This window comes from Balaenoptera acutorostrata, chromosome 10, assembly GCF_949987535.1.
Source record: "Balaenoptera acutorostrata chromosome 10, mBalAcu1.1, whole genome shotgun sequence".
Classification (NCBI taxonomy): domain Eukaryota; kingdom Metazoa; phylum Chordata; class Mammalia; order Artiodactyla; family Balaenopteridae; genus Balaenoptera; species Balaenoptera acutorostrata.
In genome coordinates, this window is record NC_080073.1 from 11,947,993 (window position 1) to 11,974,748 (window position 26,756).

Here is a 26,756-nt window from a genome sequence, read left to right on the forward strand (position 1 = left end):
GCCAGACCCACTGCCACATGGCACTGCCCTGGCATGGAGAAGCACGAAAGAGTAGAAAGATGACTGCACTCCCAGAGACCCTGAGGCATGTGGCCAGTGAGGACCACTCTCTGCTTCTTCACCCGTCAAACAAAGATGGAGAGACCTGTCCCAATTCGTTCGTGCAACTGCTGTGCAGCCCAGAGGAACTGGTGGATGGAAAGGCACTGAAAATGGTAATCATCCTTTGCAACTTACAAAAATGCCATTTGTTAAGCGTTTACTATGGGCTAGGCGCTTCATTTGCACAACATCTCACTTCGTCCTTACAACCAGCCCATTGTCCACAACTACAGATGAGGGAATTCAGTCTCAGAGAGGGCAAGTAACCTGTCCAGAATCACACAGGTCATAAGCGGTGGGTCTGCTATTTAAACCCAAGTCTGTCTCTCTCTCGCCCTACTTTTGATCACTGTGTCCTTCCCCCTGCACTGCACATGCCTGTCTTTCCCTCGCACATGAACAGGCCAGGAGGGCAGTCCCGTTCCACACAGAGCTCAAGGTTCACTCGGACATCAGCTCTCCCTGAAAGAAGCCATGGTTCTCCTTCAAAGTCACCTCTGAGGGCAGCCTTAGTCCCCCAGCAAGTCCAGCAACTAACTAACGGTGGGACACCCTCAGCTAGAACTGCTCTGCGTTTCTTCCAAAGATAACATTCTGCCCAAACCTAATTAAAAGGTTCATGGCTGCTGCAGAATTCACAGCACTTTCGATGACAATTACATTCTGTATTATCTCCACCCCAACTACCTTCATTAATGTACCTATGTTAATGTGCAATTTTTTCAAAATTTTACGAAAAATAATACCCTCAATACCACCTAGCATATTCACCATCAAGATGATCACACGGACACACAACGTCAAACAGAGCAGCAACCGTTTGGGTCTTTTTTGTTTTGTTAATCCTAGACCAGAACGAAGCACTCCACAAGAGAACTGCATGACTTACACCCATCATTTCCCTGTAATACAACCACTTCCCTCTTCAACCCGTAACTGTGGACACCTGAACCCCAACCCAAGTGCCTCCATATCAGCATTAATTGGCAATATGGCCTCCAAAGAAGGATCCAGCTGGCATTAAAATTCCAAACCACATAATAAGGTCTATTTCTGACTTTGCAGAAAGGACAGACAACTGAGTGTCTAATCAGCGGTCATGCCTCATGTGCTACCTCCACACTCTAAACGACAGTGTCCACCTTATACACTCATTCCTTGAAGACATCTGAGTGAGTCATAGATTCACATCAACAGCAATGAGACATTGGCATGTAAAAGGCTGGCTTCTACAGGGACCATCACTGTCTCCAACCTAGCAGTATTCCAAGAGATACCGTGAACTTCTGCAACTTAGAGATGGAGACCCCTTGACTAAGCACACAGAAAGAGCATCATGACCAACAGTCTCTTGGACCAACCAGGACACAAGGGGGTATGACTGCCCTCAAGGGAAGCACAGAACAAGATCCTCTGTTAAGGCAGCGTAAGGTCTCCCCTTCCCCAGCACTCAGTGACCACAGGGGCAGTTTCTTACATGGGTTTCCAGATCACATGTCCTCACCCTACCAGACGAAGACAAGAAGGCTCTTGTCCATACTTACTGAGGGCTGAAACTCCAGGCATTCTTCCTCAAAGTCAGGGTCTACCTGATGAAAAAGAATCATTAGGAAATTAAAACATCCATTGCTTTCTCAAGGACTTGGCCCCGCTAGCAGGAGACTTCAAGGCCTGCGAATATCTTTGGACAGCTAAGAACTTCTCCCTTCCCTCTGTTCACGAAACCGGCATGCCACAATCACAACACACATCACACGAGTACAACACACATGGAACAATCTACCAGTCACCGATAGATGGCTCTCAAATGTAGACAGAGGAACACAAAGAATCCACTAGCAAAGCAACAGTTAAAAGCCTGAAATAAATAAAAGATCAGTATCCAGTCATTGATAATCCTGCTTATTTCTAGTTAGAAATAAAAAAATGTCTGCCTTCCAGCAAGAACTACATTCGCCCCAGGACATAACAGATAATGCAACCACCATTGATCTCTGGCAAACCGTGTAATCAACATTTCTCACAGCTGGTTAGCTGGGTCCATAATTTCCTATGGCTCCATTTTAAATTTCAACTTAGTCTTCATCTTCGGCTCTTCAATATTTCAAAATCATCAGTTCATACAAGTGTCAGGCATCCCAGGGGGGTTGGCACATTTAGATTCAGCCTTCCTTGGGGTCAGCTGCAGAAGCAACACTGACACCCAGGCATCAGCTTGAAAATCTCTGAGCAGTCTCACCAGTGGTACCAGACGACAGGAGGTGTGCCTTGATGTACGGCTAGAATCTGGTATGAATATGCATCGTACATCTTCCAGCAGATCAGAGTAAAACTCAACATCTGTCACACAGTAACACGGCTCCTTAATTTAATACAAAAACTAAAAGGGAAATTCCTCCCATCCTTCAGTGTTGAGTCTTGCCTTTCCTCAAAAACCCTTCACGGTCATTTAAAATACATCGCCTTGATTTTTTACATTCCTGTAAGTAAAAGACCCTGTCTATTCCACTAAAGCTCTGAGTAACCAGGCTTTATAAAATTACCTAATTCTTTATGGGCTTTAATGCTTCCAGCTTTACATACCATGTTTCACTGCGGTCAAGTCTTGGTCATTCATATTAGGATCAGGGTTGGTAAATAAGAAGCGGTGAGAGTAGTAAACAAGAGCAAAATGGAAAGATAATCCTAAAACCCTGATTAGCATGATTTTTTTTAAGATCTATTCTCTTAGCCACTGTCAAATACAGCTGACCCTTGAACAATGCGGGAGTTCACACGTGTATAATTTATAGCTGGCCCTCCAAACCTGCAGTTCCCCGTCTGCAGTTCTTCTGCATTCTCGCATTCAACCAGCCACAGACCGTGTAGCACTGCAGTGTTTACTAATGAAAAATTTCCACAGGTAACTGGACCCGTTCAGAGTTCAAACCCGCGTCGTTCAGAGTCAAATGTATACAACACAGTATATTATTAAATAAAGTCACCAGGATGGACATTACATTCCCACGACAGCGTTATTTTCTAACTGACCTTCTCCCCACATCTTGATCAGAATCCCTGTCAAATACTAAAATGTGTTCACGACTTTTGCCTCTTCTTGTCTATAAGCAGGGAAATGAGGTGGAAGGAAACAGAAAAGCAGAAGGAAAAGCTAGGTAACTGAGCATTACCCTCAGCCCCTAACTACTCAACGGCTACAGGTAAGTGAGGAAAGAGGACTACATCATCCTTGAAAGAGAAAAACTATGGGGCTGCCACTTACCTCTGCTGCTAAGTAATGCCCTGTAGCAAGATGCTTGAAACGGAAGAGGCTGTTCCAATACCCTGCTCCACCCCGACACGGGTCATGCTGGACCACCTGCAAGAGGAGATATGTTCAACAGGAGTGGAAGAAATGTCAATCCAAATAAGGACAACACTGAATCTGAGACATCACACGGAAGTCATAGTTCAGGAGCGGTATTTAAGCTGAAAAAAATCATTATCTTCCAACAAACCCGTTAACAAGTACCATATGTATCGTTAAGCGATGTTTCTCCAAAGGAAAAAAGAGTCCCCTAATGAACATGAAATGGTTGTAAGACAAAGTTCAGTGGTTTTCGGATTATTTGCCTTAATCATAAGGAGGAAGTTAAGATCCTGGACTTCATCCACAAGAGGCAAAACAAACCAAAAAAAGAATCTCACGGAAAACTGTAACAGCAATTTATCCATGCACTCATGCACTATAATACATCCACACGCCTGTGCTTTGAAACTGGACACTCACAGTGCCTGGGCCAATTCAGCACACAAGTAAATGTAACTGCAGCTTCTGCTGATGATGGAAGAACTGGCCCCGGTAGTTGGTGCCGTGAATAGACCCCTCACACAATACACGGACATGCCACAGACAACGAGAACACTGAGTAAGACATACAAAACAACGGGGTTCAGATGCCGGATGACAGGCAGTGCACAACTGTGATCTCTGAGGACAGGGAAATAAGGCGATCTCCACGACTGCTCCAGCTTTCTGCTGGGAGGTCCCCCTCTCTGGACAGTGGCCTCGAGAAGAAGTATTCAAGCGGAGGAGACCAGTCTCGCTGAGGTGAGGAGATACGTCAGAACTTAAGGAGGCTGAGGTGACTGGAATTTGTCAGGGCAGAATACAGAGCTCCCCCAGAAAAAAAGTTCCAGAAATCTGCACAGGGGGCCTCCTTTAGTCTTTGGCTAAGTACCAAGCTGCATATGTGTAAGGCGAGACCCCACAAGGCCAAATAAAAAATGAGAGGGTAGTCGCAAGCTCAACAATCCAGGAGTTCACACAGGACTAGAAGGTGTCCTGATTCTAACAAGCCAGAGGGGAGGCCGGTTGAACAGCTGGGGCATTCGGCAGCGACGTCAAAAGGCTCGCACCTTAGTAGCAGGGCTAGTCAAGCCCTAAAAAAATGCTACAGTACACTTGACCTAATGAAGCTTTAAAACAAACCTCCAAAGGATCAAAGTGATCTACAAGTAACTTTCTTTGTCTGGCAAAACAAAATTTAATACTCTTCAAAGGAAGGCAACAGATCCAGATAGTCAACAAAGAAGCGTCACGACATTCAGCATACTGTCATAAAGCAGTGGACAGGCAAGAATCAGGAAAATGTAACCTGTCAGACAATATCGAATGACCCAGTATGTCCATGTGGGTTGGTGGAGGCTAGAGAAATTCGTAATAGTGACCCCCAAATTTTCCCATTTTGATACATTTTAAGAAACTCAGTGGTTTCAAAGTAGGATAAATACACATACACACACTCACACATGCATCAAGACACAGCATAATTAGGTTAATGTAAACCAGAAATAAAAAGAAAAAATTTTACAGTAGCTAGGAAAAAAAAGAGACACTATATGCAGCGAACAAAAGAAAACCACTGAATTCACATCAGAAAATAATGCATGCAAGACAACAATGGGTGAACACCTTCAAGTACAAGAAGAAAACTGTCTATGTAAAATTCTACATTCAACAGAAATACCCTTCATGAATGAAGGCCATATGGAGAAATCAGAACCTTTAATACACTGCAGGTGGGAACATACAATAGCGCCTTCAAGACAGTCTGGCATTTCTTCAAAAGGTTAATTAAACAAAGTAACCATATGACCCACAATTAAACTCCTCACAGAAACTTGTGCATGAATGTTCACAGCAGCATTATTCACAACAGCCAAAAAGCAGAAACAATCCAAATGCCCATGAATAGTAAATAAAATACGGTATATCCATACAGTGGAAGAGTGTTTGACAATAAAAAGAAATGAAATACAGATATGCATGGCAACATGGATAAACTGTAAAAACTTTATGCTAGGTAAGAGAAGTCAGGTACAAAGGACCAAACATTGTAGGATACCATTTATACGAAATGTTCAACCTGGGCCAATCTATAGAGATAGAAAGTGGACCAGTTACCAGAGGTGGGGAGGGGCAAACCTGAAGAGAGATGAGGTGTGACCTGCTATGGCTCAGGGATTCTTCTGGGTCAACTAAAAACCACTGAGAATTACACACTGTACATTTGTGAATTGTGTGATGTATGAATTGTATCTCAATGAAGCTGTTATTTTCAAAAACGAAAAATAAACCGATTTTTTTAAATGAAGGTGAAATAAAGATGTTCACGGACAAATATAAAGCTGTTTTCTTGTCTTCAAATGAGAGCTGAGAGAATTGGCCAGTGGCAGACATGCACTACAGAAATGACAAGGGGGTTCTTCAGGCTGAAGGAAAATGATTCCAGATGAAAACTCAAATCTGCACCAAAAAATGAACAGCTGGAGATGATAGCTATGTGGGTAAAAGACTCCTGTCCTCTCGTTTTTCCATGTTTTTAAAATGCAAGTGACTCCTTAAACAAGGCAAAAAAAATAAAAACGCACTATGGCGTTTATAGCATATATAGAATAAAATGCAAGAGAATATCACCACAAAGGACAGGAAGGGAGAAACAGAAGTGCAGCTGACCCTTGAATAACACGAGTTTGAACTGCAAGGGTCCACTTACACGTGGATTTTTTTCAATATTAAATACTACAGTGCTACATGGTTGGATGGATCCACGAATACAGAGGAACCACGAACACAGAGGGCTAACTATTAGTTATACGTGGATTTTTAACCATGTGGAGGGTCAGTGCCCCTAACACCCGTGTTGTTCAAGATTCAACTGTATACTATTGTAAGGCTCTTACATCACGTGTAAAAAGATATGACAATATGTAAAACTGATTGGCAATAAGGTGAAGATGTATAACGAAAACCCTAAATCATGACCAGAAATATAAAACACATGGTATTGTCTTCCTTCTTTTATTTGGAAGGGGCACTTAAGTGTCTAAAATCCTCAAGAAGAAAATAAAAAAGGAAGACGCTCAGTGTTTCCCTAGAGTATTCAGAGGGAAAATTGGCAGGGAACAGTTTTGGGGGGAGTAAAAATTAGACAGCTGTTGCTTCTCAGACGAAAAAATATAGAAGATGTTCTACAGTGTACTTCTAGGTTAAGTTAGTCCATACTGCAAAAACTCTCCCCAAAAGGTTGACATGTTTACTTCATTTCAATCAGTTTGTGAGTGAAGAAGACATGGTACTTGCTTTTAAGGTTCTAAAGTCAGTCATGGTGACTTCTGTAGCGTTCTGACATTTCTGATACTTTTTTAGTTTATGAATTAAGTCCCAAGTCCCTACAGCCTGGATATGTTGCCCTTCAGGATCTGGTCTCCTAAAACAGTTTCTGTCTTATTTCGCATGACTATCCTCTGCTCCTCATCAAATGAGGTTACTGAGTTCTAACCCAAGGTTGCCTCACATTTCCAATTCCACGTTAGTATCTTATATGAAGTGACCTACTCCATTCATCCCTTCCTTCTGAAATACAGGTCATCCTGTCAGCACCAGCTCAGATGCTAGCTCCTCCAGGAATTCTTCCTTAATCGCTTGCCCTGCCTCATCTACACCTCCAGAGAACAGGGAATGTGCCTCTTTGTGCTCTGGACGTGTAGATACTTCACCACCCAGTATCCTCCCATCCTATCACCAATGTGCAGTCACCTACAAATCGTGATGGGTTAGGCACTTGATTACATATTGCTGTGATAGATAACTGAGCAAGGGAAAGAAAAAAAAACAGAAGCAAGAGATGATCAGATGATCCAGAGAAAGAAATTTCTAACTTCAGTTGGGAGTTGGCTGCCAAGGTAGCTATTATTTTCCTCCACAGGAACATCCGGCATCCTTCTGATATGGCGTGATGTGTTTGTTTCTCTAAGTCATCCCAAGTCATCCATTGTTTTTGGAACAAGGTGGGTTTAAGCACCTGGATGTGACTTATTCCTATAAATCCACGAATCCTTTCCCCCTGCCCGCCCCGCCCCATCCCTTACCTCCACCTCCCACAGGGCTTTGGAGCTAGTGGCGGACGTGGCTGACTGCCGGCCGGTAGTTCTCAGGAAGACGTGCTGCTTCTTCCTGTGCTCGTCACAGGTGAGGAACTTCTCCTGCTCGGCGTGGAACAGCCTCACGACGTCACCCTAAAAGTCAACACACGGAGGAATTAAGGAAAGTGCATTTAAAAAGAGAACCAAAGAGGAGCCAAGTGCTGCCCAGCCTGTAACGTATCAAACTTACCCCCTTTAATATGTCATCTTTGTTATCACTCCATTTCATGAAAAGGACTATTTTCCAGCTTGTATTGCAGTTGACGGAATTGACCTAGAAAACAAATTAGAGTTGTATTTTCATATACCCCTCAACAACTGTGGTTTCCTGTGCCTAAATGCCTCATTTCTGCCCAAGAAGCAAGGCTGTGCTTCAGCCCTCCAAGCCTAAAGACTGACACCATTAAGATCACAGAACCTGCAAATTCAATGGCCTGACAGAAGTCTTCGGTAATAAATGGTTCATTTGTACCAGTCAGTATGTATGCTGCAACTCTGGCTAACAGAACCAAGCTTCCTGCCCTCCTGGAATGATATCTTCTTCTTCTTTTTTTTTCCCCCAAGTCTCTTATACTATAGCCAAAAAGTAAAGCCCCAGTGAAAACAAGTATGTATAAAATGAGATGAGCTACAAAGGCAAAAAAAAAAAAAAGTCCAATGTATACATTCTAAAATGTTAATGATACAGCCATTGTTTGTACACGAAATATATGCCAGGCACTGGGCTAACATTCACGAATACATTTTATCCTCTGCAACACCCTAAAAAATAGCAATAACCATCATGCCCATTTCAGAGGTAGGAAAACTGATGCCCAGGGAGACTGGGTAATGAACCTACAGTCACAGAGGTAGGGAAGGGCGGATTCAGGATTTGAATCCATATCTGTTTCCAGAGCTTGTGTCCTCCAAGCAAACATTAGGCAAACATTTATGTCACAATCAAGTTATTGCCCTTGTGTCCTATAATTGCCAATTAAGTTAAGTAGATGTATTGCCAAAAGTAAGATATCACGCTCACAGGGCTGCCGATGGCCAGCAGTGTCCCCTTCTTATGAATTAGCAAAAGACACACTCTTTAGGGAGACCAATTAGAAAAGGGTACCCCTCTGGCCAAAAACACTTGGTAAAGGGGGCCCTTCTCTTGTTAAAGAAATTAGAAAATAATCCCCCAGGGATACAAAGCTTAGCAAACTGAGCCCTCAGGTGACTATCAGCCCCCACCCAATGAACAGGCTTATATAACCTCATGTGGCAGGCCTGGCTCTCAGTTTGTTCACCTGCAGAATGGGTACACTGCCCCGAGTCACTACTCAAGTCACTGTGAGCATGCACATGCTCTAGCCCCAGGAAGGTCTGCTCCTGCAGCATATGCCTGCCCACAAGCCACAACTCAATTTCCCTTACCTCGTTGCAGCCTGGGTTATCCACCAGCTGATGACTGCTGGCATGTAAGGGCTGGCCAGCATTCACGGGGTTCAGAACAACCTTGTCACCTATGACCACCTGGAAAGGAAAGGACCAATACAGCATTTCACAAAACAGGTCAGGACTGCAGACTGACCAGTGGCTAGTTCTAGCAGGAGCTGTAAGAGCCTGCATAGAAGAAGGCCCAGCTTCCAGCAAGTAGAATGATACAGCACAAATGCACAATTAACTCGGCTCAATATTCTATCATAACCTAAACGGGAAAAGAATTTCAAAACGAATGGATACTTGTATGGGTATAACTAAATCGCTTTGCTATACACCTGTAACTAACACATCATTGTTAATCAACTATACTCCAATATAAAATAAAAAATTTTAAATATATAAAGAATGGAATTTCAAAAAAATTAAAAATTAAAAAAAGATTTTAAAACCCCGAAGCCTGACCCTGACCAGGAAGGGGTGATGTTCACAAGCCTAAGGTTAAATTTTTGCCCACAATTGTCAATGATTATCCAAAGGCGATCTCAAAGTCAGTCCAGAGCAGGAAGAAAAAAATCGGATCTTCATTAGCTTCAGTTAAGGCAGTTGTACAGATAAGCTCTAACTAAATTTTAGGAGTAGAAGCAGATTATTGCCTGAAGTAAGTCTTTATCTTTGAAAGAATAAAGCTATAAATTTATATTTCTAAAGCAATGACTTCTATACTTTTTTGAAAAGTCGTATTAAGAAATACGTTTTCTATTACGACTCAGTCATACATACAGACTTATGTGGCTATATGTGTATATGTATGTATGTGTATATACATATATGCATGCATATATAGATAGATATAGAGATCTCTATTTATCTAAAAAAAAAGTCACCCCCCCAAACAATCTTATCCCCATTATGTTTAACACAGCTTGATACTGCCTATTCTATTCCACTTTCTAAAATGAGAGTCACAAGCTACTAAATTGATCTCTTGGCCCATGAGTAGATGAATACCTGTCCTTTGAAAGACACTATTCTACAAGTATTCGAGTCCATCTTACTTTCTCAACTAAGGCATAGCTAAACAGGTAAGCTTAAAGGACAGGAAAGCAAGGGACTTGCTACAAATGCAGTTCAGAGCAAAGCACCCTTGTCTTTTATTATGGGAGTGGAAGGAAGAAGAATAGAAAGGATGCTTTCCTAAGATGTAAAACACACCTATTCTCAGTTTGCTACATTTGGGGAACAGATACAACTAAATTTTCTCTAACTCAAAATATATGCAAGTTAAATATGTCAAGAAACCCAACCCTTTAGGTGAAACTTAAGCTTTACTGGACTCGTTCTTCTATACTCAGTTGATGATCACTATGCACTGTACACCAGCTGCGAGGGGGCCGCTCAGGTACTAGATGCTTCAGGTATATTGTATATACTTTAATATGCACACAAACATATAGACTAAAACATATTTAAACGACCCAAAGCTTGTATACTTAAATATTAAAAAATGGGAAAACTCAGTTTCAGGTGAAGGCAAGTTAAGCTTTTTAACAAGATTTCACACTGTTTAAATACATATTTCTTTTTGGTAGAAAACAACTATTTCAGAATCTTAACAAGGTTGGAAATATAGCTGATAGCATTTAGACACAGTCACTGTTAAGTATATGCCCACATAATGACTTACTAAGGTAGCTAATAAGTATCAGAACTGTTCTAAGTCACCCTGGAAAGGACTTCTGGGGCTTTATAACTTAATGACCCCTCAGGTCGGGACCAACCACAGTCACTGAAATGGAATGAGGAGCCTGCAGAGTTATCAACAAAGAGGAACTGAGGATAATCCTAAAATCCACTCTCCTTCCCTGATCTCTCTACCTCTTTTCCATCCTTCTGTCCTAACTTTATTTCTGCAATAGAGAAGCATTTCTTTTCCACTACTGATCTACAAGGACACGGACACTCCCCAGGACACTCATACATGATAGCTGCTTTTGTGGTAAAGTTACTCAAGTAATGGGCTGCTCACATGATTTTTTTCAGAAGCCCAGTAGGAAAAAAACAGAGCTACTGTATTTAGGTCACATTGCTCTCCAAATTTCCCTGTTTCCCAAACACTGGTTTCCATAGTGATTTCCTTCTCCTCATACAGGATAAGCCTCTGGCTTCAACTTTAAATTTCTCTTAGTTGACTCTAGTGTACAGTTATGGTTGGAGGCCTGGCACGGAGCACACCCTGGGCTGGGCGTGTGCACTTACACTGTCTCCGATGGATCGCAGCTTGTAGAACGGCTGAATGTAAAACCAGGACCCTTCGTTGCCAGCCTCGTCCAACGTTACTCTCATGGCATTCTTCTCCAGCAGAGCTGGAAGCCTCTTATTCACTGTTAGGTATTTATTACTTTTCAAATGCAAGAGCTGAAAACCACCAAGAGAATAAGGTGAGTGTCAGCAAGTCTCCGAAGCTCTACATTTCTCTCCCAGTCATATAAGATATGTATCACACACTCCTCCCACCACTGAACCACCTGTGGAGTTAGAGAACCACAGAAGTGGCTAAGGCAGGGAATGATTAGGAAAGAAGGAAGAGCAAAGGGAGCAGAAGTAGAAGAGGAGAAGAAGACATTTTTCTTCCCCCAACATAGCCCTGGACAAGATGGATGTCACTCAGGTCAAGTGCACCGTCGGCTAGGACAGCACTCTGCCATTGGTTAGCCGGAAGGGGTCTAACCCCAGGTAAAGGGACTAAAGAACTGCAGTCTGAATATGCCCTGACATGAAGGTGGAGCTAAGGAAGGGCACTTTTGAACAAGAGAAACAGTTCAATTTAATAAGTGACCCCATTAGGGGACTGTCAATTCATTTGGAAAAAACATGGCTGCTATGGATTTCCACCTTGAATTTCTAAGCGCTCTATTCTTAATTCTTGTGTAACGGTTACATGAAGGGGATGGAAAGATGGAAGATCTAGATGGGAAACGTCTCATAGTAAGTCTAGACCAGGAAGAGCTGACCAAGGCTTCCCAACTCAACAGGCTGTAAGAGAAGATGGAAGGGAATATGAAAGACCATCCAATCCCTGGAGAAATGATAAGACTAGCACGGGACACCACTTCCAACTGCCAGTATCTCCCTTTTCAGGTTAACAGGTACAGTTTCTAGAACACTCCTAGGAGGCCCACAAATCTTCTTGTCTGATCCGTGAGCCCCTGACATCCCCTGGCCATGATACATAAGGCAATGCCTTCCCAAGCTTCCGTGGTACTCTGATGAGTAGCCCCTGATTCTCCATGCACCTCTCCAAGTGCTGGACTTAGCTGGTTTATAACCTGGCATTACCTACAGGTGATCCTCAAGATCTAGGCTGGGAAAGTAAGAAATATTAGGTAGTAAGTATTCACAGCATACTCTGTGACAGGTACCTCTCAATCATCCTAGGCAGCAGATACCATTATTATTCCCATTCTGCTAGTGAGCCAGCTGAGGCATGGCAAGAATTCTTGCCCAATACCTAACAGGAAAAAAAGTGGGAAGGAACTCCTTTGTCATTTGTAAAGTTAATATTAGTATTAGTAAAGAGAGATAAATTAGGAGTTTGGGATTAACATATACACACTATTCTATATATAAAATAAACAACAAGGACCTACGTATAGCACAGGGAACTATATTCAATATCTTGTAATAACCTATAATGCAAAAAATCTGGAAAGGAATAGATATATGCACATATGTATAACTGAACTACTTTGCTATATACCTGAAACTAACACAACATTGTAAGTTAACTATACTTCAATTTTTAAAAATGGTTAAAAAAAAAAAAAAAAGCCACATTTGGCACTGGACTTCTTCACACAGTTTTCTGCAAGGATAGACCTAGGTGGATTTTTTTTTTCAGCAAAACCTGTTGTAGCTGTTTCTTAAATTGTGTTTTATCCTGTCAAATTTGAAGGTACCAGATATAAACAAGTAAACCTCACAACCCGTGAGCTAAGACATGAGACCTATCATCAAATATTCTACCTGAAGGTACAGAATTGCTCTTATTACTTCTGGCGACCAGCTCGTGAACCAATTTTTGCCAAATATGAAGAACTTTCAAGCAATGCAAGTTAGGCAAAAGTGCCACAGCCAGGCTCCTCTTCAAATAGGGAGCCCGCCATCTAAAAAAATGTGGACAGATTTTAAATTATCAGTACAGAGGAGAGAAGTGGACTCTTGCACTGAGAAAGAACCAACTAAAAGCCCAAGAGTCCAGCCCACATCACAAGAAATGCTAGACCTTTTGCAATAAACTGGCTGTCTCCATGGAGTCCTATCTGTTCAAACCAGGTTTCGTGTGCTTGTTTTTCATTTCACTCTTTGTAAAGCTTCAGCTCCACGACAGAACAGCGGCTTTGACCCACCTGGATCACATTGCCATACTGGATCACGGTCCCCAGCAATTTCCTGTTTTCTGTCTCATTCTGCTTCTTTTCCAAGTCTGCAGCATGCTGTACATAGAGGAGGAAAATTGGTCACAAAGAGGAAACAATGGGTTATATATTTCTCTGCCACAAGGCAAAAGCAATATAGCCAGTTCATACAAGAACCACAGAAATAAGCAAATACCTAAGTACACCCTGAGGCGAAGTGCAATGCGCAAGGGGTTCAAGAATCCAACCCACTATGCCTTGTTTGTTGGCCTTCTTGGCTTTTCAAAAATGTATTCATTTTTTAAGGAATTCATGGACATCTGGTTAGGGTAAGACTAAGTCACAAGCTTATGTATTTTTAAAGAAAATAGGGTAGGGTTGGAAGGGAATTTGCATAGCCCTTTTATAATTTGTAAAGGTCTTCTTTATAGCTTTGAAGTAAAATAAAACAGGATTTAAATACTGGTTTTGTGACCTGGAATGTGTTATTTAACATTTTTGCAAGCCTCAGTTTCCTCTTTTGTAAAATGAAAATAAAAATAGTACCTTTACCTCACAGGAATCACACAGCACGGTATCTCATCGTTGCGGCATTCATGGAGTGTTAGTTATTATTGTTACATACCAATTATAATTTATTTAATTTTCACAGTAGTTCCCTGAGGAGAAGATCATTATCCCAATGTAATAAAGAAGAAACAGACTCAGAGAGATGAAAAAGTTTGGTCGACACTGCATAGCTAGTTGAATAGGTACAAAAGGAGTACTATTTTCTCTACTACTGTGTATATGTGAAATTTTGCTTAATAATGTCATTTTTTTTTTTTAATTACACATCTATTAAGTAAGTAAGAGATAATCCTCAAACCCACATTTGGGTTAACTCCAGATTTACACATTCACAAATGAGGCTGGAGATATTACTAGTGCAGCTCTGGCAGGCCAGGGAACATGGTAAAACCAGACAGAGGGTTCCCATAACAGTTTGCCAAGGCCACCAACCCGCACAGTCATTTTTCCTTCGTTCACCTGTGTAACTCTGCAAGTCTCTTAGCATATTATAACCACACTCAAGGGGAACTAGTTTCATCCTAGGCAATTAAACTGACGTTCCAATCTCTGATTTCCAAACCCAGACTAAGTAAAACAAAGAAAAATAATGGAAGAAATATGGTAGCTAATCTGATGGGTGATAGAAGCATGATGGTGACCAATGATGTACTTCAGAATCGTTTCCAATGTTCTCTTTGTAGAGTCTCCCCTTGCCTTGAGGCAAGATGCTACCAGATGCCAGTGGGTTAATGGGCTTCTTTCCCAGGGAACACGTCCGCATTTCCACACGACCCTTCTGGACTTGGTCTTGGTTCCACCACAGACCAGCTTTATCGTATTGGCCAGGTTGTTTAATCTCACCAAGGCTCACTCAGCATTCTCATCCACAAAATGAGGACAACACAAGCCTTTTTTCTCCCTAATCAGAGAGATTACAGAAAATGCATACCAGACACAAAATAGGCATTCAATAAATTTTAACCATTGTTATACCCAAGTTTCCATAACTAAGAAATGCTCTAATGAGAATTTCAAAAGGTGAACTAAGGTGGGTGGGTGAAGAATCTTTCAGTTTCCTTCAAATTCAGCATTCGCTCCACCTCTACCTGGAGTATAGGTATTTTTAGGAAGGAACATCTTTTGAGAAAAATAAGCTGCAGGAAGCAATCCTAAACCAAAAAGAAACCACATTTATAGGAGGGTAAGGATTTGCCTACGTTTGTGTGCATGACTGCAAGTTTGCAGCCTGCCTCAACCCTTTAAAACAATGGTCTATTCAGAGGCTTCCCTCTTTCTCTTTCGGAATTAGTCACCAGTCTGCTGTTCTCAGTTACAAAAAGGTAATATCCACTGGGTTCAAGACACATCCAGAAATAATACCAGCGTAGACACCATGGCAATCCTTGGCATCCAAACCGCCCTAGGCACAGCTCTCCCCCACTGTCTCTTCCCCCCCCCATAAGCACCTTCCCATCCCTTCCTCCCACCTCCGTTCTCCCTATTTTCATGCCTGAGCTGTACCCTATCCAGAGAGCTCTACAGTACCCACATGTTCTGCAGGTAGTTTTCAAAAAAAAAAAAAAAAAATACACTGGACTGAATCCACTTGGAAGGCAGGTTTATACTTTGCAGAGAGCCATTTATTATTTCTGCTAAGCAGTTCTCAGCTAATAAGGACAGGAAAGTTGAGAAAGCAAAAAAATGTCAAAGGGGGGGGGAAATCAAGGAATTCAGTAAAATAAAACAACATTTCCCAACAAATACAAATTTTCTCTGCTCGAAACACCACACCAAAAGGATTCACCTTGAGAAAATTATAAAGTAGTGTTTCTTGAACTTAAATGATATAAGGGCTCCTGTTTAAGAGGGAAAATTCTCATGGCTAATCCTCTTACTCTCAAGAATTTCCAGTGGCTTCAATCTAAGAAATATTAATCTAAAATATTAAGTTCCTGCCTACGCTCAGACTAAGTACACAAGTGGTAATCCACTGGTCACTGGCATATCTAAGAGGAAATGTCAGATTAGTCACCAAGAAGGCACATATTTCATATTTAAGACTAATTAAACACCAGCAGCTCTAAAGATTAAAGGGCATTTGTCTACAAACATACAAAAGATAAAATTCGGACAGAAAATACACAACTGGAGAATAAATATCTAAGAATATCAAATATCACATCTGAAAACTCCATTAAAAGGTTTAATGATGACCAAGCCTACATATAACTACTAAACAAACATTCCATGCATTAAGCTTATGGACCATTCTAAGAATTCACTTTTCCTATAAGCACTATTTGTTTAAGGAGAAAACTCTCTTGTTCACTTCACCATTTACTAAGTGTACAAATACTACATATGTGTTCATCTGAGTTCACAAATCAGTCTTTAGATAACTCCTCCACAAAACCAAATTTGTTCCCTTCCCCCAGTTTTACTGATATAACTGACATATAATTTGGCTTTCAGAAAAAAAACATCCATCATGATTTTTAGTTCGAAAGGTTGATAAAAAAGGAAGTCAAACTAACACAACATTTTAAATCAACTAGACTCCAATAAAAATTAATTTAAAAAAATAAAATTTTAAAAAAGGAAGTGCAGTACAGACAATACCTGGGCCCACTGACCAAGGCTGCTTTCACCCTTGAAAACATGAGATCTGGTCTATTAAATCCCTCAAGTGTATTCTAAAGAGGAGCCCACACTGTAAGACAGTGAATTTGTATAACCTTTCTGAAGAATAATCCAGCAATATCTACCAAAAAGTTTTTCAATGGGCATAACTTTGATTTAGCAATCCCATTTCTAGGAGTTTCTCTAAGAAGATAATCTGGCATGTGCACAAGGCCATAACCATCATTTATTCTTTGGGGGAAGGGCAAAAACTGTCAGAATCCTGAATACCTCCTCCCCCCCATAGGGATTGGCTGTCTAAAATTACAATACTGCTGTACCATGGAGTAATCAAGTAGCCATTAAAAATACAGAGCTACCTATTTATTCATGACATATTAAGTGGGAAAAAAAGCAGGTGAACGAAAGAGAAGTGAGGGACTTCCCTGGCGGCCCAGTGGTTAAGACTCCATGCTTCCAATGCAAGGGGCATGGGTTCAATCCCTGGCCAGGGAACTAAGATCTCACATGCCGTGCAGCACCGCCAAAAAAAAAAAAAAAAAAAAGGAAGAAAGTGAGATGGCATGCCCCCATTAATACTTTAAAATATAGAGATAAAGGAATAAAATAGGGGATGGGAGACTGGGGCACACACCAAGATTATCTTTGAGGATTAAGGTTTAGAGATCATATCTTTTTTTTCCTTTTCTTACTCATGTATACTTTGGAGCTCACTTCAATACAATACTTCCTACAATACTCACTTCAGAAACACCTTCATCGTACCTCTGTAGCAAGAAGGCTAGATTTTTAAAAAGCCATCTTAAATGTGTTATCTCGTCAATATTTAAAAATCCCAATAATTTAAGTACCTGTTGCTCTTTTCCCTTACGCAATGGGTTGCGGACTGTTCTGAATTTCTAAGCGAGAAATCACGCTCTATGCTATGGTCTCTACCACCATGAATCACCACAGACATTACGATGCTCCCTAAGCAACATCAAGGTCAACCCCATCACAGTCACCTGTTATTTTATTTCAGAAATGGAGAGACCATTATTAAATTACTACAGAGATGTCACTGGAACAGTGGGGAACCTTCTTTATTTAAGGTCAACAAGCTCTGAAGTATCTAACATAAATATTAAGGCTTCTGAAAACAGGCAGGACCCAGGCTTCAGATGACAACAAAGACTCCTGACTCCTCTGGTTCCTCCTAGCTTGTCGAAGCTACGGCTTAAGGTAATGGACCATTTCTCAGAACCAAAACAATGCAGGTGCTGTTTCAAGGTAACAGGTAAAAATGCTGTCAGGAAACGGCAGTCGAGGGCTGTAGAACAAATTATGTGATTTGCAGATGGGGCAACCTCATTCTGCCAAGAGTCTTGGGAAATCACGACCAGGCGAGTTAAGACTCCAGTTATTCTCTCAGAACGAACAGACACACATAGCAACCAGCCACTAGATGTCATTGTCCTTCAGGGAGTTGGTGGCATGTTGCTTATCCTAGTCAAAAGGAAGTCAAGTGGTCTAGACGACTAATTCCTTAAATGGCATTAATTTAAAATAATCTGACCTTTGACTGGGGTGCTCCACAGTAGCTGACAAAAATAAAAATGAAAACCCACTGGAGACTGGCCGTCCGCCCCCAAAGGCAAGTGGCTGCCCAAAATACAACATTTTAATGACGGCACTAGAACATGTGGATGACTTTCAGACACAAGAGGGGGGAAAAAAAAGGTCCAGCCAAGCAGGAAAGCAGGAACTGCACAAAGTTAACAGCCAAGACCTGCAAGTCATGTCAGTGATCCTGAATCAGGAGACTGTGCTGGTTTCCTTTTAAAATTTATTTAAAACAAAAACAGCATGAAAGAGAGAATTTATTGTTTATTTTAGTAAGGAGTTCAAAGTTCTTGGTCGCCTTTAGGATCGCCTTTTTCAACTCTGTGGTTTTTTCACGGTTCATTTGTGGGAAGTGGGGGGAAAAGGAACTGCTGATGAAACAACACATGTATCACAGGCTGCGAATAGTTGGCCAGAGAATGCCATCCTGCCGAGCCATTCCTGTGTTGGTGCTGAGTGTTATGTTTTAAACTTTAAGGGAAGTAGCTGCCAACATTTTTTAAAAATTGAGAGATGACACATCAAAGCATGGATTTTAGCTTCTCTTGAAGAAGCAGAAGATATGGCGGCAGTTCCTGGCCCACCTTCCCACACAGCAATGGCAGGGGAGCGGAGCTGCCCCCCAGACCCGCACACAGGCACATGCCCCTTAGCAACCCAGCCCACCAAGGCCCCTTGGTTCCAACTGGCTTCCTGCTTGGCCACGAGGAATCTGAATTTACAACTCCAGCTGTAAAAAGCGTAGGAGAAGAAAGGGTTTGAGATGGACTAAGAATACCTCAATGGACAGAATCAATTTCATCCGAGAAAAGGGGCCGCAGGACTGCTAAGGCCGCACTCCTTCTACCAAGATAACCCCACAGGCGTACGTGCTAAATGGCTCTCCCAGGAGACGTGCAGAATTGAGCAACCTTTCCTACCCATTCAACTCGATTCCCATGCTCCCTGTACAGACTTCGGGGGCGTCCTCGATCCTCACAATGATTGGGGAAGGAGGGGATCGCTACTCATACACCATGGACAAGAGCCAGGGATGCTGGATGCCCTGAAATGTATAGCACGGTCCTCTGCAAGGAAGAAGCATCGTTCCTCCCACACAATTTGGTATTCCAGTGGACAGTCACGTGGCTTAAAAAGCTCCAATTTCTGAGCCAAACCCCTAACTCCACTTTACACATGAACACAAAGCATGGATCTGCATGGTTCAATTAATAATATTATGAACACCTTTTCCAAAAATGGGAGTGTCATTTAATAAAGAGAGGAGTGTACCTTGCATTCTTAGTAACATTACCAAGAGCAGCTGACCATTTTGGAACACCACATTATGGAAAACATGCTTTTTGGGTCACCAGTACTATAGACCTACATCGGCCACAGCCTTCAGCTGCCTCATTCACAGGGTCTATACAAATAGGTAAAAGCATTTATTTCCATATGTCCTCTATAGTGACTGTGCCTGAGCATTAACTTAATAAAGTATACAATTATAAAATGTATTACTTTCCCTTTATTTTGCCTTTATAATTCAGTTTCAAAACTTTGGTATCTTGGGAGATTATATTATTTACAGATTTTATTTCCTGTTTATACAGTTACATAATATTTGCTATTCAGAGGGAGCAATGGGTCTGCTGAGGTTGAGAATATCTGCCCTAAAACCATTAAAATAATGATGCAATCCCAGAAGCTTTCAAAGCAATCTCTTGGCTTCTGTTGTTTTCTTTTTCTCTCCTACCCTCTTACTCCCACAGATGCCTCACTCTGAGGCTTACCTGTCACCTCCTCTTCCTCCAGAAAGCCCTCCCTGACTACCATATCACCCATCCTTATACTCAAAAGTGGATTTGACTGCCCCTTCTAGGTGCTCCCACAGCCTCAGTGGTTTGCCCTATAATAGAACTTGCTACAGTCGTGTCACTACCTCTTTATTCTTAATTAGCTATTAAGCTCCCAGAGGGTTACGATGCTGTCACAGTTTTATCACCATCACCTAGCACAGTGCTCACTCATTCATTCAAGAACTATTTCTTGAGCACCTACTATGTGCCAGACACTATTACAATGCACTGGGGATACAGTGGTGAACAAGACAGGCGCTGCTCCTCATCTTGTGGTGTCGTCATTCTACTGAGTGACAGATGATAATTAAGGGAACTTTTAAATATAACTGCAGACTCTGATCAGTGCAGAGAAAGATATAAACAGGGTGCTATGACGGAGGAAAGCAAGCAAGACATGGCTTAGATAAGGAGATGGGGAGAGACCTCACTGAGATGACTTAAACTGAGAGATGAAGGAGGCAGAGGTCTTAGCTTAGGCAAAGTCAGGAGAAGACTGTTTTCAACAGGACAAACTGCAAGCGCTAAGGTCGTGAGACTGTTAGGAGTCTGTGGTTCTCAAAAAAATAAAACGAAAGGACACAGAGCAAGTCTAGCTGGTTCAGAAGCCTCAGAGGGGAAGCAGGGTCCAGCAGGCACAAAGTCTGCATTTCCTTTTAAGGGCCATGTGTGCTTGTGTGTCTTCACGCTGGAGGATCAGCTCATGGAGGTTAGGAACCTGGTCTTCTCATCATGCCTGGAGCCCCTCACCCCTGTCTAATACAGTATGTGCTGAATAAAGGAGTCCCTTCCATGGGCCCTACCTTACCCAGTGCAGCTGGCTGTGACTTTGCCATTTATTAGTCACAAAGAGAGCAAGCGTGAGCCCCACGTGCTCACAGATACCCTACATCCTCGGCTATCATCACTAAGTCTCAAGAAAGAGCTTTTTTTTTTTAATTAAGTTAGTAAATATTTGAGTGCCTACCATATGTTGTAGGCAAGAGGGATACAGCAACGAGCAAACCTGACACAAATTTCTGCCTGTGAGTAGTTTACATTCTAGTGGGAGTAGAGAGCTGATAAATAAATTAGAAAGATCATGATAAGTGATGTGGAGAAAAATAAAGCAGAACAGGGGGATGGGGAATGGATTGCAATTTCAATACCACACTGGATATATGTCATGTCTTTCTTCTCCACATCTCAAAGAAGTTCCACACAGATTAGCCTCACAGAAGAATTAGATCATCTCGACACTAGAAGAATTATATCATCATTTGACAGATGGAAAAACAGGCTCAGAGAGGCTCAAAAATTTGCTTATGGTCACAAAGCACATCAGCAGTAGAATGAGCATTTCTCTTATATGCCAACTAATAGACAAGATAAATACAATGATAAAAGCTAAAACTTTCTGAGCACTTATCACAGGCCAGGCATTGTTCATGTGCTTTTTATGTTTCATTTCATGTAATCCTCACAACAACCTCTTGATGTGGATATTATTATCATTCTCATTTTACAGATGAGGTAACAGAGGCACAAAATAGCTAAGTAACTCACCCAAGATGTCCAGTTAGTGAGGGTGAAGCTAGCATTCTAAGCTAGGCAGTTCGCTTCCTGAGCTTGTGCTCATAACCAGTACTGTACCTAAAGCCATCCCAGAAAGGGAATGGCTGAGAAAAAAGTAACTCTCAAGACATCTCAGGATGACTACGACCCACCTTTCCTTAGGGTCAGTCCCCTTTTAGCCCTTTACCAAAGACTATATGAAAGCTGGTGTCCAGAGCTAGAGGACTGCAAAACTCATCTTCCCGACCCATTCCGCTCAGACACAACCCACGTGGCCGCTCATGAGACCTCGCCATGGAGCTCCATCCCAATACGTACGTGTAGTTTGTTAAGCAATACTGCGTCTGTCGTGCTGTTGGCTCCTGGCTTAGCAGCTTTCCAGAACTGCTTCTGGGCAGAGTAGCGATTCATGGGACATAGTTTAAAGAGGCAATCTAGAAGTGAAACAAACAAGTAAAAACTGTTACTGAGGAAGTATATACACTCAGCCTATGAAAAAAACTTTCCCCTTTTATTTCTAGGCATTATAAATTACATGAAAGTGTAAACGGTAAGTTACAAGGCCCTTTTACAAACCTCTCCTTTGACCTTTAATTCTCACCACCATTATGTGAGGTTAGAAATGAGGAAAATGAAACTTTTAGAAAGTAAGTCAAATGTCCATTGTCACACAGCCAGTTAGGGGCAGAGCTGGGACTCAGAGTCCAAATCCAGAGCTCTCAATGCTGCCCCAGAGTTACCTCCTTTCCTTTATGATGGACAAATTTAAGGGCAGTAGTCTCACTGTATGCAATAGTACATACAAACATTTCTGGATATAAATCCAACTCACTTCAATTCGACTACATTTAAAAAAAAAAACAAAACCAGAAGCTTATTTGGAAGCACCTCCTTGGGCAATGGTCTCTTGAGTGTTGTTTACCAGATGATTCTCTGGGGAGCAGGAAGAAAATAAATGAACTTGCAGAGACACTCTGTGTCTTCTCCCTCTCTCTCAGTGCATGGTGATGTGCTTCTGTTTAGGAATGCCTGGGGTCATGACTTTTTACATTGTTTTATGTAGTAGAACTAACTCACAAAATGGGCTAGTGGCTTCAAAAGATGTCTGCAATGAAATCAAAACACCGAAGAGAAGAGTAATGCAAACCCCACAAACAAGAAAAAGGAAAAATAATGATGATCTAACTAGATGTGAAAAAAAGTCACCCAGATATTAGAAACTGTTTTAAAAAACACTTAAAATGTTGTCTCTAATGATGAACGTTGCCCTTAAAGCACCCATGTGCCTTAAGATATTCATGATAATATGCTAATCATCATTGAGAGGACACCACATTATTGTTTAATCTTAACCTTTTTCATCAACATATATTTTCCTGCTTGCTTTTATAATGTATACAATCTATTAGTACAGTGACACATGTATATAACTTTTAAACACACACACACACACACACACACACACACACACACACACACAGTTTAGGGGTATTTTTGTCAAAATTTTTTGATAGGGGTATGCCATGGAAAAAGTTTACAAATAACCGCTCTAAAAAACTAACACTATAATTGATACTCACTCTCTGAAAATTTTACCTTTTGACATACAGGATTTTCAAACGGTATTTGTAGAGTAAAATTAATAAATTTGGAATGAACATCCAGATTTGGAAAAACTGCACCCTGAAAGTAGATCAGAGCAAGCTTTTTTAAAAAACTTAATCTACTAACTGTACACTTATTCTTATCTGTTCACTGAGACATTCCCTGAAAGGACACTGAACAGGTAAATACTGTTTTTGTCTTAGCCAAATAACTACCTCAAAGTAAAAAATATTCATTTACTGTCAAGGACACAGATACTAAGTCTTTCCTCTAATTCAGATCTCCCTTTCTTCTAGTTGGAATCAATGAACTTTTACTAAGTACAGTGCACACAAATACTTGACATTGTTCAGAAAATAATTTTTAATCAATTAACTGTAGAAATAAAAGGTACTTTCCCATTTCTATAACCTCCTTCTTCACTAAATATTTCTACCTAGTCACAATCAGCTACCAGACAAATATAAGATCACTGATATCCATCTTTATCAAGAATATAATCCATCTGCTGAAAGTAATTGTTAGTGCACATGAAAGACGCTATCCAGGTCTTTAGAGAACAAAGGACATGGCAGGAAACTGGTTTAAAAGATAGGGCTGCTCTCTCCATCTCTAATGAAACTAACAGGTCATTGATATTTACTGTATCAGTGGCAACTTCATGACATCACTGAAAGACAAAGTTTTTCTACCACTTTGATATACGTGAACTCTCCATTCACCCTGAGAACAATCACACACAACCATGAGACTACCAGCCAGTGTTAAATGTCCTATCTTTGACACAAGACAGAAGGTGGCATTTGAGCAGGACCAGGGTGACTTCCTTGATAATCACAAGACTTAATACCAAAAAACCATTCAAAACACTTAAGTCACTGGCATTAATATCTGATACACAACTTTTTATGGATTAAGTGAGGTTAATAATTTCAATTTTCATCAATAAGAAGACACTGAGAAAAACTATTATTTTTCCCTCCCACACAATTCATATGATGATGGCTAACTGATATGCATTACCATCCCACCCCACCCCAGCCATAATTTGACTTAAGTTGATTTGAGGATCCCGCTGGATCTATAACACCAAGGGATTAACATGCACTGGAAAGTACCATTTTACAACTGTTGATGGTACTGTCAGTGGGTATATAACCCACTTAACAAACCAATGGACTACAGACAGGCTCGAATTCCAGATAGCTTTCCATTCACCTAAGATGAGACCGTGAACTGAAGCACTGTCAATCCAACCAGAGCCTTGCTGTAACTTCCACACCAACTATTTTTCTTGGGCAACACAGAGCATTGTACTGGATTAAGCATTTTTACAACCAACTGTCTATGTAAATATGAGATGTTAACATACTAGTAACAGAACCAAATTAGCCTTGCTGATTTTGTCCTGTCTTCCCAGTTGCTTAGCAACTGATTCAAAGTGAAAATTAGATTAAGCAATTCAAATATGATGTTAAAGTAACCTTCTGAAATTTTGCACTTCAGCGGCTCTATATTGCCCTTTGCTATTTGGATGGTACAGCAGGACAAAGTTAAAGTTCTGCTGGATCCCAATACTGTGCTAAGTACAGAGATGCACAAATACAGGGAATCCGGTGGAAGAATTGTACCTATTTGGGGGAAGTATGTATGTGTGTATATATATGTGCATGTACACACACACACTGTGCTTTGATTTTGCCCCAAAGAAATGCCACAAAGATCTCTTATGTGACAAGTGATTTTTCAAGGCTTTTAAAAAATAAACTAAATTAAGCTTTCAAAAAATTACTTTGGAATATTCCTAAGCTTTAGCAGATGCCACACTGGGCTAGCAAAGGAGAAGAGAGCGGAATGCAGGGGCTGGGTTAAGTGTTAAAGGGCACGTGGGCTGGAAACAGGCCATAGCTGATCTTCCATGGTTTAAAGAACATTCCAGGGACTTCCCTGGTGGTGCAGTGTTAAGAATCCTCCTGCCAATGCAGGGGACACGGGTTCGAGTCCTGGTCCGGGAAGATCCCACGTGCCGCGGAGCAACTAAGCCCGTGCACCACAACTACTGAGCCTGCGTGCTGCAACTACTGAAGCCCGCGAGCCTAGAGCCCGTGCTCTGCAACAAGAGAAGCCACTGCAGGGAGAAGCCCACACACCGCAACAAAGAGTAGCCCCCGCTCGCTGCCACCAGAGAAAGCCCGTGCGCAGCAATGAAGACCCAATGCAGCCGAAAATAAAATAAATAAATAAATAAATTTATAAAAAGTAAATAAATAAAGAGCATTCCAGAACTTGGTTGAAGGGAGAACACTCAACTGCTTAGCAGCTGCGTTAACCATGACCTTAGGACTTGTGCTTGGTTAAGAAAAGACAGGAGGGGACTTCCCTGGTGGCGCAGTGGTTAAGAATCCGCCTGCCAATGCAGGGGACACAGGTTCGTGCCCTGGTTCGGGAAGATCCCACATGCCGCAGAGCAACTAAGCCCGTGCGCCACAACTACTGAGCCTGTGCTCTAGAGCCCGCGAAATACAACTACTCAGCCCACGTGCCACAACTACTAAAGCCTGTGTGCCTAGAGCCCTGTCCTTCAACAAGAGAAGCCACTGCAGTGAGAAGCCTGTGCACCGCAACAAAGAGTAGCCCCCGCTTGCCACAACTAGAGAAAGCTGGCTCACAGCAACGAAGAACCAACACAGCCAAAAATAAATTAATTAATCTTTTAAAAAAAAGAAAAAACAGGAGCAAGAGGAGCCACGGGTGTGCTTGGAGCCCACCTTAATGGGGACCCCAGCGGGGTGAGAAAGCAATGAAGCCGACCTCAGAGGAAGCCACACCTCAGGGACTCAGTGAGAGAATAAAGTCTGCAGAAGAACAGCCGAAACCCCCCATCTCCTTGCTGTCCTCCACACCCTTAGAACTTTGAACTCTAGAATGTGAAGTGCCTGACGGCAGGGACTTGCGTCTGTTCTGTACACTCTGGTAACCCAGGGGCTGGGAGTAGTGGAGCGGCACAAAGATGGTGGTTGTATTAAGGGTTTAAATGTGCTGAAATCCCCAGGTCTCCAGAAGCGACATCAGGTTTGTCCTCCTAAGTCACTTCCAGCTTTGAGCCCCCAGCAGTCTATTCATGAATCCAATGACTACTTATTAAAGTGCCTACTATGTGCTGGGCACAGTACAGGGGGCTGACACTCTAACAGTGAACCCAATGCACACGTTTCTTAGTATAACCCTAGTGACAGCGAAAAGCTAGTCAAATACACAAGGTGACGTATACAGCAAGTTAAAGGACTATGGAGACGAGAATCATCTATCAGCCCAATACGGCTGGTGTGCAGGAGCAGCACTTTATACGGGGTCATCAGCGAAAGGCATGTCCACGGCTTCTGAGCGGAGAGCTGCAGCGTGAGAAGGAGCCTGGCTTTGATAACACTGTAGAGGCAACGCCTTCCAGGCAGAGGGAACAGCAAGTGCGAAGGCTTCGAGTTGGAAGGAAATCTTCGGGAGGTTAAAAATGAGCAAAGAAGGGCTGGAGGGTAGCAGACGAAGGGAGAGTTGCGGGAGACGT

At 41.8% G+C, this 26,756-nt stretch overlaps 1 protein-coding gene across 1 annotated transcript in view; it reads right to left on the bottom strand.

The window, feature by feature from the left end:
- ITPR1 (inositol 1,4,5-trisphosphate receptor type 1) overlaps window positions 1-26,756 on the bottom strand; it is a 320,598-nt gene that overhangs the window by 181,647 nt on the left and 112,195 nt on the right. The window contains exons 5-12 of the mRNA XM_057554628.1: window positions 21,908-22,023; window positions 13,392-13,478; window positions 11,242-11,400; window positions 8,977-9,075; window positions 7,760-7,843; window positions 7,516-7,662; window positions 3,365-3,460; window positions 1,647-1,691 (exon numbers count right to left, since the gene is read on the bottom strand). Of these exons, the coding sequence (XP_057410611.1) occupies window positions 1,647-1,691; window positions 3,365-3,460; window positions 7,516-7,662; window positions 7,760-7,843; window positions 8,977-9,075; window positions 11,242-11,400; window positions 13,392-13,478; window positions 21,908-22,023 (833 nt within the window). The remainder of the gene's footprint in view (window positions 1-1,646; window positions 1,692-3,364; window positions 3,461-7,515; window positions 7,663-7,759; window positions 7,844-8,976; window positions 9,076-11,241; window positions 11,401-13,391; window positions 13,479-21,907; window positions 22,024-26,756) is intronic.